This window comes from Volvox carteri (assembly GCF_000143455.1).
Source record: "Volvox carteri f. nagariensis unplaced genomic scaffold VOLCAscaffold_1, whole genome shotgun sequence".
Taxonomy (NCBI): domain Eukaryota; kingdom Viridiplantae; phylum Chlorophyta; class Chlorophyceae; order Chlamydomonadales; family Volvocaceae; genus Volvox; species Volvox carteri.
This window is the reverse complement of record NW_003307545.1, coordinates 394,367-407,640: the sequence shown is the minus strand read 5'-3', so window position 1 is coordinate 407,640 and position 13,274 is coordinate 394,367. Positions and strand designations below refer to the sequence as shown.

Below are 13,274 nucleotides of genomic sequence, written 5' to 3'. Positions count from 1 at the left end.
CTGCGTGCGTGCGTGCGTATGTGCCACACATAAACACAAGGACGGAAAGCACAGAAGAAGGAGGGGGGTGAATGAGCGGCAAGAAGAGCAGTATGGAACCTAGTAGGATCCCCGCGTGGATCACCGAAGGCTGGATGATGTTGTTGTTGTCGTTAGCGTCGGTATGCACTCTGTATGTTGGGGCTCATGCTCTCTAATTTCCCTCTCTCCTCTTTCCTCTCCGGAGCACGTCCCCGCGTACAAGCGGTGCGGTGCGGGGACGTAACACGGCGGGATGAATGCGGTGTATGACGGGTCAGGTAGGGGACAATTATGCCCGTTACGTTTCCTTCAGCTCAAGTACTCATCAGCCGACAGCACGGCCCTTCTTTGTTGGCTTTGACGAGAAGGGAAAGGGTAAGGAGAGAAGAGAGCGGAGAGATACGTGGAGGCAGGGGGTGCGGGCAGCGAGCTAGAGACGACGGTCGTTGGATTGATTCCGGAGCGAGCGAGCGTGAGCCGAAGGGCCTGGCTTTGCTCAAAGCCACAGTCGTGCGCGTAAAAAGGGCGGCAAGGGTTTGCGGGTCAGCGTTTGCTTTGGGCCCTCCCTTTGCGGCCTTTTGCAGGATGGGGTGTTGTCGTGGCGTGTGCAGAGCTCAAAAAAGCGATATTTGGATTGCGGCCCTTGGCTTTGTATTAAAAATCGCAAAATTAGTCATGCAAACTCTCGGTGTCCTCTGGGTAACAGTACCACACGTTTTGTTCGTTAAGGCAGTAGGGAGGTGTTCACATTATAACGTTGAGGAATAAGCTCAAGTTCTGTAGCCTCTCGGTCCGCTATTTGTTTGAATTGCTCTCTCTTAAAAAAATGGAGAGAACTCCTGCCTTGGTGGGGCGTTTGCATTGCTCAGATTGGTTCAATTTGGTTTAGCCCCAAAGCGTTCTGTGTGCGTTGGAAGCTACTATTCGCGGGCAGGCAGGTGTGGTGGTGGCTAAGTGGCTACTGAAAGCTTTTCTTCGCTGTATGGAGAGTGCAGTGCGGGCCGCTGAACTTTTGATAGCCGAATAATTTGCCACGAAAAATAAGAATAATGACCAAGGAAGTCATCAAGCAATTGCTATGCGGCGGGCCACAGTTTACAAAATGTTGCTTTTCGTTGGATTTAAATGTTGGTACTGTACGCGATTGGTGGTTGGTACTAGATCCGTGCTGTGCAGCTGCCAGCAGCAGCCCTCTGCAGATGCGGTAAGCGGTGAAACTGGAAAAGCGACCTCGCGAAACCCAGCTGCAGCCTCCGTGCGTGTTTGCACGCCAGTGTGCGTGCGCAGGTGAAAGGTTACGTGAAGGATGTAGGGAGGTTGATTACTTTTGAAAGCCGCTTATGGTTGAATGTGAAGGTTGCTAAACTTTGAACTGGCCTTAGGATATATATAAAACTTGATGTTCGCGATTGTTGTTTTATTTTTGGTATACGGATTTGGTTACCGGGCCTCTCTCGCTTATTAGGTGTCGAAAGGCCTAATACGCGTGCAAACAGCTGGATGCTTCTTCGAGCCCTGCAGGACTCTTGCACATCCTTTTTTTATTGCAGCCTAGATACAATTCCATCACCCGCAGCTCCTGCGTATCGACACATGCCATTATGCCGGCTTCCTTCGCAGCAAAAGGGCAGCAAAAGGGCAGCGACTTTGCACAAAACACTCGGAAGAGCAATAAACGCCGGTGCCTGGGAAACCGCCGCTGTACTATTTTTGAGTCCTCGTGCTGGTCAGGTGAATTAGCCGTCCAACCCGGGAGTGCGCGAGACCATCTCACTCTCAGCACCGATCTGTTAAAAGAATGCCTCACTGTTCACTGAAGTCATGAAGGGGCTGCGGAATTCGGCACACCCTACTCGCGTATTAGTGTCGGGGCATATACCCTCATAAAGGGGGTCGTAAACGACGGCTCGTTCAGCAGAATGAAGGAACCCTGACTCCAAGCCAAACGACAAACACACGCAGGGCGCCCCGTGAACCGCACCGATGAGCGAGTGGTGCGAGCTGGCTGCGAGATCAATCAGAGGCCCGCGGACGGGCCCTAACAACGGACCACACTTTTGAGTCCGCGGCCCCAAGCCCGCGAACGCAAACAGCGACAGCAGCAATAGCAGTCGCCGCGGTAATAGACAGTAACAAATAGAAGATGGAGGTATACAACGGCAGTGGCCGCCTGCATCGTCTTGACCCAGAAACCAAAGGCATTCCAAGCAAGGCTCGACTTGCGAAACGCACATACAACCCCACATAAAACCACACATACATAAATACATCCATGCGTACATCCATGCATACATACCATACAACAGCACATCCACACACCCGTCTAGCTAGAGGGATACACAGCCACCGGGTCGGCAATGCTGCGTAGAGGATACCGTGGGCGATGTAATACATGATTTACGACACCACTTTCAAAACCCTACAACCCTAAAACACAAAGTTAAAATAAACCACTTTCAGAGGACGACTGAAGTCTCAGAAGGAAAATTGCCGCGAACTCAAATTACCCTTATATTTCTTTTAAGAACCCTTATATGCCTCAAAAATCTTTACGGAAACCCTTACCGAAACCTTACCGAGGGATAGAGTACTGTTCAGTTTTTTCACATTCTTTGGTACCCCTTGGCCATCGGCTGTCCGGATCTCCCAGCCGCGATCCAACCCCCCTGTCCGCATTCCCGTGACCGAATCCCATTTCGCATTAAACCCGCTTGCATCCCTCTGATACGTAAAACACGAACATTCCAGAACCGTCCAATCCAATCTCCACTACGTCTCTCACGTAATGATCTTCGGACGCGGCTGATGGAGCTGGGGGGAATAACGATTGACGTAATACCCAGGGGGGATACCGCAATGACTATAACAACAAGGTCTTCACATTTACAATAAAGCGGATGGCTGCGCGATGCTGTACACAACACCGCACAACCCCCGCTCTTAAAGAGTAAAATGAGTGCCTGCTCCAGAACTAATAAGTAATCAGGCCGGCCAAAACGCAGTGGTCCCAAATCCTAAATTAGTCAAGAGAGCACCGAGCAGTGGACGTGTGCATCAGAAATGGTTAGGAATAACAACACGACAGAGACAGAGACACGTCCCAATACCGAAATCTTCAACCCGAACACCACATAAAACCCTGAAACCCTAAAACCCAATCGTCGGTGATACCGTCCACTAGGTGCTAGGTATGTGACGTCTCCTCGGCGCTGTGGTGGTCCATGGTGGTCATATACCATTGGGGTACAGGTGTTGTCTACCTATAGGTGTAGTACGGCGGCGGCGGGCAAGTCTCTGCCGCACGGGGTTGAGTCACCTTGCACACACATTTCGGATCCTCCTCCGGCCGCAGGAAGCCGCGATCCGGCATACAGCAGCGCTCCAAGTTGACTCCGTTCCAGTTCCAACGGTCTGGGGCCGAATCTCGGAACTTGCCTGTTTAGGACGGGAGGCAGCGGCGCGCCAAGTGGGAGTAGAGGGTTCTGCCGGTTTTGTTGAGTTTCAGTAGGGTATCATTGCACAGTCAGGCGGCGAAGCGATATCCCGCGGGAAGACGACGAGTGATTCGCGTACACGTGTGCGGCACCAATTCAACACAGACATATTAGACCCGGACGGCAGCCACGAACGGATGCGAACGGAGCGATCGCACACACACATACATACTTCCTACACACTGCGTGCTTCTACATAGCCACACACACACACTTGCTACATAGCTTTGTTGCTCCCCGCGTACCATGTGGATCAAGCTGCCGTACAGCACATCCGAAGTCGCACCAAGTGTCCGGATACTCTTTGTCGCCGTGCCAGCAGCCCGCGTCAGGCCAACCTGTCGTACACGTCCGGAACAAAGACTAATTGCTGCGATATTCGCTTTGCAACATAATCATTTAAAACCGATTCCTAGCTCCCTAGGGTTTAGGCTCGGTGCCGATATACATACAGCACCACGACGGGTCGGCACTGCCACATGGCGGACTGACACTTCTATGCCGATCTACATACTTACAACAGGCTCGTCCAATGCTTAATTCAGAAATAAAAGAACAGGCTCCTCCTATCCCACAACTTGACGACGTTAATAACATGACCTTTTTTCCCTTCCCTACACGGGCCTGGTCTGAGGCTCGCTGTAATACCGGCTACTACTACCCAACTACCTACTGCAGTAACGGGTCCCCTCCCAACTTCTACCCTGTTGTATCACGTCTTTTTGCAGGAAAGAACCGACCGGCGGATGACAGATCCCGTGACTCCCAGGATACTACAATTATCTCCCTAGATCCCCCAACCAGTTATTGTAAACATGGACACCGCACGTCTCTTCCTTTCCAGTGGCGACCGTGTCACCTAGCCCCCGGGCCCCCCCGACCTGTGTTGCATACAGACATACAGACAAACCAAAGGCCTCACCGGATTTGCCCCAGTGCAGCCGGGCACCTGCGCCCGACAGACCGGCTTTCCCGCACCGGGGGTCGCTGCGCAGATAACCGACCAAGGCCTTGAACACAACGTTCGTTCGCCGCATTGGCCTGCATACGTACGTATGTACGAACGTATGTACGCACATACAGACGTACGGACGTAAGCAGGTTGCTTATCACAATATTCTTCTCGCACGCACCGCTTGACAGAGCACAAGAACAAGAGCGCTACCGGCTATTTCCACCTCTAGGAACGCTTGCTGTAGAAGCAAACCAGATGTGCAACCAAGGACCAACTTGAATTGTTCGACTCGGATTGGAAGTGTGGGGATGGATTCAGAAATTGCATCACCTTGCAGCATCAGGGCAAACACACAGCAAGGTACCAGGGGTAGCACTGACGCGTATTCCCCCCCCGGTTCGTGCTCGTCCAAGCTCGTACAAGCTCGTCCGAGATCGTACAAGGTCGTACAAGACTTGACATTTAAGCCAGGCGTGGATTCCGGTATGTAAAGTTCTTCAACCCTCCAAGACAAACGGTGTTACGGCATCTGCAAGTATGTACGAACCTGTTGTAGTACAGGTAGTCCTCAATGTTGAGCCACATATGCGGTTGACCGCCTGAGGGGCTGAGGAGTCCGTCTTCATTGCCCGTCGTACGGACCAGGGGGTTACTCCGAAACCCGTAGTCAGGGCGGCCATCGGGGCCGATGAGCGATGTACCGTTTGTATTGTTGCCTAATTTGGAAATGATGCTGAGCGGTGATGCGGTTCCGTTGTACTCCGTACCATCCAGGTTGTCGGCGCCGTACAGAAGCTCCAACAGGCCTTTCCAGCAGTCGGCCATACTGGAGACCGGCATGGCGACTTCTAACTGCAGTACAATCGTACGGCGGGGATCCATGACAAACAGGAAACATCGAGGCACCAGCCAATTTCGGAGTTACACAACAGGAAAGGACTACACACACAAGCGAGGAAAGAGTCGGGTTGTCTTGAGCATAATAAGCTAAAGCATAAGCTTATGCTCAGGCAGCATAATAAGCTTTAGCTTACTATACTCAGACAGCCTCCTCTTTATAAACGAGGACATGCCAGGAAGATATCAGGCGGGCACCAGACTAGGTAAATTGATAAAAACAGAGGGAAGGCTTCCCAAACTTGCCATTCGGATATCTCGTATCTGAAATTTGATCCCAAACCCTAAAACCCTAAAACCCAAGATCCAACCTTTTAAATTATCTAAATGCCGACCCCACCGACCCACCCACCTGGTCGTACGTAACCCGGCGAATGTTGATCTCCAAAATGGACTGCCAAGGTTGCGGTACAGTTCGTGCATCAGCAAAACAATTGACACGGCAGCAAGCAGCCAAGCAACGACGGGGGCGTTAGACTACAGGTCCCGTTTCTATGGTCAAGTTAGCGTTACGAAAGGGGACCAGTACGAAAATCCGTTCAATCCCTTCCAGCACACGTAACAAACACTTAGAATACCGGGGCTTAGGGTTTTAGAGTTTTGGCATATCTAATTCCCGTGCAGCAGCACAGCACAGCACAGCACAGGTTTGGGTGGCCGCCCCAAAACATTTAGAAGGACATCTAGTAATCCTCCTCTTACTTGTAAGGGAAATATAAAAATGGACCAAAAAGGATTCGCTGGGAAATAATAAGAAGACTTCGCGGTGTGTGCATAATCGCACCTCAGGCTGAAACAGATACGAGCTCTGGGACTCCTTCGTTGCGTTGGCGGCGACCGAATACACCCCGCTGCGCGAAATGTCGATGTAGGCATCGGCCATGTTTGCAAGGCCATAGAACACTGCGCCAAGGACGTGTGTGTGGGAAGAGTGGATGCTTCGAAGATCAGAGGTTGGTTAAGGGAATGTTGGGGAAACTTCCTAATAGGTCTCTTAAGGGCGAATCTGCTTTTAACAGCGCCAGCTGCTGCTGACATGTAGCTGCCTGATTTCCGTTCTTACAGCTTTATGTTTTCTAGATCTTTGCAGTTTACATTTTATTTATTTTAGGTAACATCATTGGTTTCGCATCACCTACCCGTCGCAGGCCGCCTTTGCGGAATGCTCCAGACCTCGCCCTCCCCCGCCTCGTTCAACGAAGCCGTGCTCGCGCCGCTACCATTAATTGTCGACCGCTGGCGGCTCGTTGCCTTACTGGCAATGGGGTCGCTTCGCGCCCGGAACAAACTGACCATCCCATTTTGAGAATTCGTGTCAGGCGAGGACACCTTCGATGGATCTTTGGCGGCCGGAGCCGCTCCATCAATAATGCCTGGTCCTGACGACGTCGACGGTGATGTCGGGGGTAGCGGCACGGCCGTCACGGTCCCCGCCGCCACCACCTCAGGCTCTTCAGTGGGTGTTGGCGTCGCCGCTGGCGCCGTCGCATTCACTGCCATCGACGCATTCGTATCCGTCGTTGCATTTGCTGGCGTCGACACATTATCGGCCGGCTTTGGCAATCGGCTCGCCGCCACTGCCGCTATCAAGGCATCGAGGCTGGCTGACGGCCGCGATACCCGCGGCGCTGACGGCCGCGGCGCCGGAGTGGTTGGACCAGCCATGGCGGCTACTGCAGGCGACGACTTATCAGCAGCGGCCGCGCTTCTGCCGGCGTCGCTGCCGGTGGGTACGGCACCTGCGCCGGCGCCGGCGGCGGGGGCCTGCTGCCAAGGCACGTTAAGGACAGTGTCGTTCAGTTGGCGTAGGACTGGCAGCGCGATGTCGGCGATGTTGGTGACGGGGTCGAAAGTGACGTTGCCCAGCAGAGGGAAAACTGCGGGAAGGAGGCAGACGTGGGGTGAGAAGTCCAGAGGGTCCCAGACGAGCCCCAAAACACCGCTACCAGAACGCCCGCATTTCCAAAATGCGGAAAATAAACATTTTACCCAATACATCATCAGGCAAAAACCTGGATTGTGTTTTGAAGGTACGGGAATAAAGGCTGTTTCCTTGTTGCCCCAAGGGAGGGTTGCGCCCACCATCGACGGTCACGTTGCGCAGGTCCTTCGCTTGCTCCAGCAAAGCCAAAGATGTGTTGTAGGCGGTCGTGTTTTCCGGGCCGGCAAGTGCATAACCCCGGAGAACTTCAAGTCGCTTTGCGGCCTCAGAGATGTCGCCCCTCGTGAACGTGACCATCAAGAACTGCACTCGAGGCAATAAAGGTGGGCGATGGGAGAGGTGTACATCGGCAGTTAGCGGATTATGGCAGCGGCACCTGCCTGCGGGGCAATGCTCAAAGCACGGAGTCTTATTCCCCTAAAAAGTAGACCATCCTCCCCAGCCGCAATGTTCCACAAGTCCCAGATTGTCCAGTTGTCGTACCTCATGTCGTTGCGGTACCCAGAACCATTCCGTCTCGTCCATCCACTCAGGCAGTGAGCCGTTGGTGTTCCACTGATCTTGAGCGGATCTCAACAGCTCCAAAAACTCAGTGGAGGCCAGTCGGCGAATGGTACGGGTGACGGGTACCTGCATTTGCGGTGGTTGTGGTGGTTGCGGTGGTGGATGCGGTAGTTCGGGCATCGTCCGGTCTATCGGCGGCTTTTCACGCTGCTTCGCTGTTTCGACTCGTAGGTGTCAGTACATGTCATTGTTGTTCTTCGGGGGGTACGGTTAGTTGGTTTTGGCTTGCAGCAGTCCTCGCGCGATACGTGCTTGATCGGTACGTAGTGCTGTTTCCGAAACCTTGCGTTTCGAGGTGAAAAAGAAAACGGCGGCTCCGGCGGCGGCCGTCCTTGCGACCCGCCGACCTGCCGACCCGCCGACCCGCCGAGCTCTTTCCAGATATTCCCCACTGACACAAAGACTCTCTCAAGCACCCAAGGTACCCGGCCAGCACCGACCCGCCGAAAAGTGTGCAGCCTGCACCAACGACCCGCCTGACGCACCTCACGCATGATGCGGAACTTGATGTGCGTGATGATGCCCAGTTTTCCCACACCCACACGGACCGCCTGGGATCGGACGGCGAAAATGGAAGAGGGTGTGTGTGCTGTGAAGCGGAAGGAAGAATTAAGAAAAGAGAAAAAAAGACAAAGATGCAATGGAGGTCCCGAGGGAAACGTAAAGCGCGGGATATTGGAAGAAAAGGAAGCATTAACTAACTTGATCGCCCGGGTCAAGATTGCCAATTTTGTTGGGTCACAATTGGACATTTTCAACTCCGCACTACGATAGGAAGAGCCTCTCAGGACTGTGAGCTTGTTCAAACAAAATTTCATGCATTTCCTTTTTTTATCCGCTCATAAATAACTGCAACAACAAGGAAGCGGGTGCATGTTGCATGTATGTAGTCATTCCCCTAACCACCCAGCACTCGCCCTCCCCACCCTGACCCTCACCCTCATTAGAAAGGGGTCCGTCTCACTGGAGAATGTCCGAGTCGAGCCATCCGCCAACACCATTGTCAGCGCAAGCACCTGGCAGGTAGAGGTTGGGAGGTTAGGGGGGTTAGAGGTTGGTGGTTAGTACGGCTGTAGACAGGATGCCATAGGATTGGATAGGATTCGCCCCCCGGGGTTGGGTTTACCGGTGCGCCACCCTACCTTACCTACCACCACAAATCGAAGCACAGATCCCAACATTCTCCACATCATCATCAAGCGTCTCCACAGCCAGGACACTCCTCCCTCCGCTCCGGAGAAACTGCCCAACGCGACCAAATCGCCCTCCCCCTCTACAAACACCCCACGTATCCGCCTCTGAGATCTCCTACCTGGCTGGACAAGGAGCTGTGCTTGAGGCTACTACCGTGTGTGTTTGTGGATACGGCACCCCCCAGGGTTTGAAACACGAACCACGGGAAGGCGGGGAGAGTCCACCCCGCTGGGGCGGATGGGGTGACGTACGCCGCCAGATAGCGCAGCAGGTCAATCGTTCGGATGCCTGCACAGTGCAGGGATGACACCAAAACATACACAGTATTGATGCACACACGCACACATACACGGACCCTGACTTCATGGGTAAGCCGTACGAGGACAGCGAGGTCGTGGAAGCAATTCCAGCGGGAGGAAGAGGGGAAAGAGAGGGGAGAGAGGATACGGGAGATATCTTAGTGGGGGTTTCTGTGGCCGCCGAGACAGAGAGTCTGGCATGCGGGAAAGGCAGACAGGCATGGCATGGCTTTTCGGACCTTTCGGATTAATCATTATTTCGAACTTTGTAGACCATTCGGTCAGGTTGCAGCCGCCCTCAGAGGAACTCTCGGGAACACATTCGCATGTATCCATATGGGTGGGCTCGTTACACCTCTCTGGGTCATGCAACCGAGGTGTAACACACACACATACATACATACATACACACGCACACGCATATCCTGTTCAAAATGTGCCGGAAATAAATCCTCGGAGATATTTCCCAGAACAAAAACGGGAAATGTTCTGTAGTTTACTACGCAATACTACCATTCAGGAGCTCTTTTAAGCCGCGCTCGGGACGCAAACGGACAACATCAATGCCAATCCCCATCCCACGCACACACACCCGCATCCACGGTGACGCTCTCCTCTGTCTCGTTGACCTCAATCCGCAAAGGCCTCATCGTTTGCATCACAATGTTAGCCGGGCCGTTGGGCGCCGGCGAGCTCCTCCAGTTGCTCAGCACGCCGTAACCGCTGTTGCTGCTGCCGTTGTGGCCGTTACTGGCGCTCGAATTAACCCACCTATATCCATCCGGAGTGAAGGGGGCCGAGCCGTTGCTGGCGCAAAAGAAGCCCTGCGGCCACACGCGGCGACAGGTGCGGGTATTCGTCATGTGGGTGTTATACGGTTGCGTGTTCGGTGGGCCCCCAAAGGCAATGGCCAGCATTAGCCAGCATCGGCTACTGCACCGGCGTGACCACCCCCAAAGATGAAGCCAAAATTATTTACTAAATAACTTCCCTTCGGTAAAGGAAACAGGAAGCATCATAGTAATACTAGTATATATATGACACATGGAACAGAATAATTTATTTTGCGCGTTTGCCTCGCGTGATTTGGCAAACGCGGGGTCCACACCATTCGTGTACGGCTCCCACGACGGAGTAACCCGCCCATTGAGGCGATAGCCGGAACGTCGTAACGCTCACGTAAAATCGTTATGAAACACATTGCTCTGGATTGGGCGAAGTCGCCCGACCTCCCGCGGATTACTAACGAAAGCTGCCCGTGCCGTGGGCGTAGTACGGCTCTAGTACGGCATTCAGGCAGCACTACGGTGGTGGTGATCTGATCGGATCCCAATCATTCACACAATGATTGCAATTGTAATAATATTAATATTAATTATATATAACAAAATGATGAATAATAACAGTAGTAATAGTCGTAATAGAAAATAACGCAGTTCATTTGTTAATCCCTTCAAGGGACGGATGTTGTGCAGCACTTGCAGCGCATCTTCCCTACCTGGTTCCAAGACCATCCGCCGCCAACTGCGATAATGTTGCTGTGACGGCGAACAGCCGCCTGAACCTGCTGTACCGTTCGCGGCCTGGTGGTAATGCAGATCACGGATTCTGAGTATTGGGTTTTCGGGGCCAGCCCTATCCTATGCTCACTTTCTATAATATTCTAAACATGTCTATTCTTAAGTAACTCAATATAACTTGTAACTGTCTATACATACAGACTTTGAAGAATTTCTGCAGCCAATACTTTTCTAATCGGATTCGGCGCCCACCAATGCCTCGCCTCACCGCACAATCCGAACCGTAGTGTTGTCACAGGCGTACTCGTTCTGAAAATTGGTTAAGTCCCAGGGCACAAAGCCGTTCGCTGCCGGCGGGCTAGCTACGCCCAGTAATACCAGCCACGCTGCCGTACCAATGGCGGTGAGCACCGCAGCACAGAGCGCTAGGGCCGATGTCGAAACTGTCATGCGGGCGGGCCGGCGTGCCGGGTTACGCACACCCACGCCCGCGCCCACCACCGCCTCCGCACGGACTATGCCACGAAGAGGTCGTACAAGGCGTCGTGATAGACCCATGGGGCTCGGGGGGCACTTACAGATTAGGCGCAGCGGTACAGAAACCCCTGGGTTTACTGCCCCAGCTCTGCCTACGATGTGGATTCAAGAGCTTCCTATCAGTCAAGATTAATCAGTAAAATAACCAGACGAGGAATGGTTGTGGAAGTGACTGTGGAGGTGGGGGCTGCGGAGGCTGCGGCTGCGCAGAAAAATGCCGTAGAAAGATCTGACGTCCGGGGTTTATGTTGCAATCTAAGTACGTAAATATGTTTGTTTGTATGTGAGAGTGTCGTGGAGGCGACGGATAGGTCGGCGAGGCGACCCGCGCTGTGGGAGGGCGTTACGTCGATGTCGTGTGACCCGTGGGTCGGTCAGAACAGCTACTGCTAGCGAGGCCAGCTACGGATATGGATAATTTGGTGGCTTTATGCTGCCCGGGGAGACGGGCCCACAGTGATCCTGATACGCCGCATACCCTGCGATATCAAAGGAACATAAACCGAGGAATATTAGAAGAACATAAACAATTGTGTTGCCAGCGGCTTCTGATAATGAGCAGTCCAAAGTGAAGGGAAATTTATGTTTGAGCCAGCGAAATAAAATAGAAGCCTCTGTTCACGAAAAAATATCGTTGGCGTGATGAAGTAACTAACGTCGAAAGCCGTCGAAAGAATTGGAATCTTACTGTCGTACACAAGCATGGGACGCACTTGGCCACCACCCGCCAGTGTGGGCGTTACGAGGTACGCAAATTCGGCCTTGGATGCCGAACGGCGCGCCGACAGGCACATTGGAGGATCGGTATACAGAATTCCCCTTCGCCCATCGACTTCACTTGGCAGCCTTACACAAAACACAGACTGCTCCCTCGTGACGGCGTACGGAAGGACAGATCAGAGGCCGTCGGTTGTGCATTGGCCATCTGACCCCGCAAGCAATTGCAAGCATTGCCGCAACCTTATCCCGCTACACACGGCTGGCCAGACATTTCGCTGCGGCACACCACTGCCGGTTATGCTTCCGTCTCTCCCGGGGCGCACATGTCCGTTATGCCACTGATCACATAAATAAAATGATAAATAAATTATAAAAATGGATAAAACATAATTATTTTTATTACTATTATCAAGATTATTATCTATCGTATTAATGATCAGTAGGCATAGTGAAGCGCAGTCAATGGGCCCCCTGGTATGTACCATCCCGTCCTTACGCCTGCGAAACATTCCGCTACCTCGACCCCTTATCTGCACCAGGGGCCCCGTCCCAAATTGGGTGCTTGGGTTGTGTTGAGGATGGACTAGGACGACGGAAGGAGGGGACGCGCGAGTAAGAAGCTTCAAAAGTAATCCCCAACTTACGCGCTGGGGGCTCGAGCGATTGAGGATTCGCGGCCAATCAGGATTGCGGTGGCCGCCCAAGTAGTGGCGTTGTCCGCGATCCGGTTCTCCTTGTCACTGATTTGGATTTGGATTAGGGAGCTTGCTATTTAGCAGGCGATGTTATGATCTGTCTGTCTTAACTGTTTGCGGACGTCTCCAATTGTTTGAGTGAAGCTGTGAAGCACTTTACTGAATCTCTTGGGTGCGAGCGTGTAGTATGTATGATGAAGAAAGGAGCGGCAGAAAGACAGACCGCCATCAAAAAGCGCAATGTCGTAGCGTTTGAAAGCCGGCTTTCTCTCGCCTCTACGGATTGATTGAGTGTACGGCACAAATCATTGACAGCTGTGAGGTTACACCGTACGACTTGTGTTCCTTCCTTGGTGTATATCTCAAAAACATCGAGGGGGTTTCCAGAGGCGTGTGTCATGTGTGCATAACAAGAGATATGCCAAAGATCCGTGTG

The 13,274-nt window shown here is 52.8% G+C and overlaps 1 protein-coding gene across 1 annotated transcript; it reads right to left on the bottom strand.

Annotated features, from left to right (window-relative positions):
* Positions 1-3,277: 3,277 nt before the first annotated feature.
* On the bottom strand, positions 3,278-11,444 carry VOLCADRAFT_85802 (uncharacterized protein; the record flags this gene model as incomplete). The annotated part of the gene is made up of 14 exons (XM_002945588.1): positions 3,278-3,456; positions 4,438-4,556; positions 5,018-5,322; positions 5,720-5,761; positions 6,152-6,270; positions 6,507-7,244; positions 7,450-7,612; positions 7,793-7,939; positions 8,359-8,424; positions 8,812-8,889; positions 9,186-9,355; positions 9,959-10,190; positions 10,865-10,949; positions 11,155-11,444. The coding sequence occupies 14 exons, from the start codon at positions 11,442-11,444 to the stop codon at positions 3,278-3,280; spliced, it is 2,733 nt and encodes a 910-aa protein (XP_002945634.1).
* Between the last annotated feature and the right edge of the window lie 1,830 nt (positions 11,445-13,274).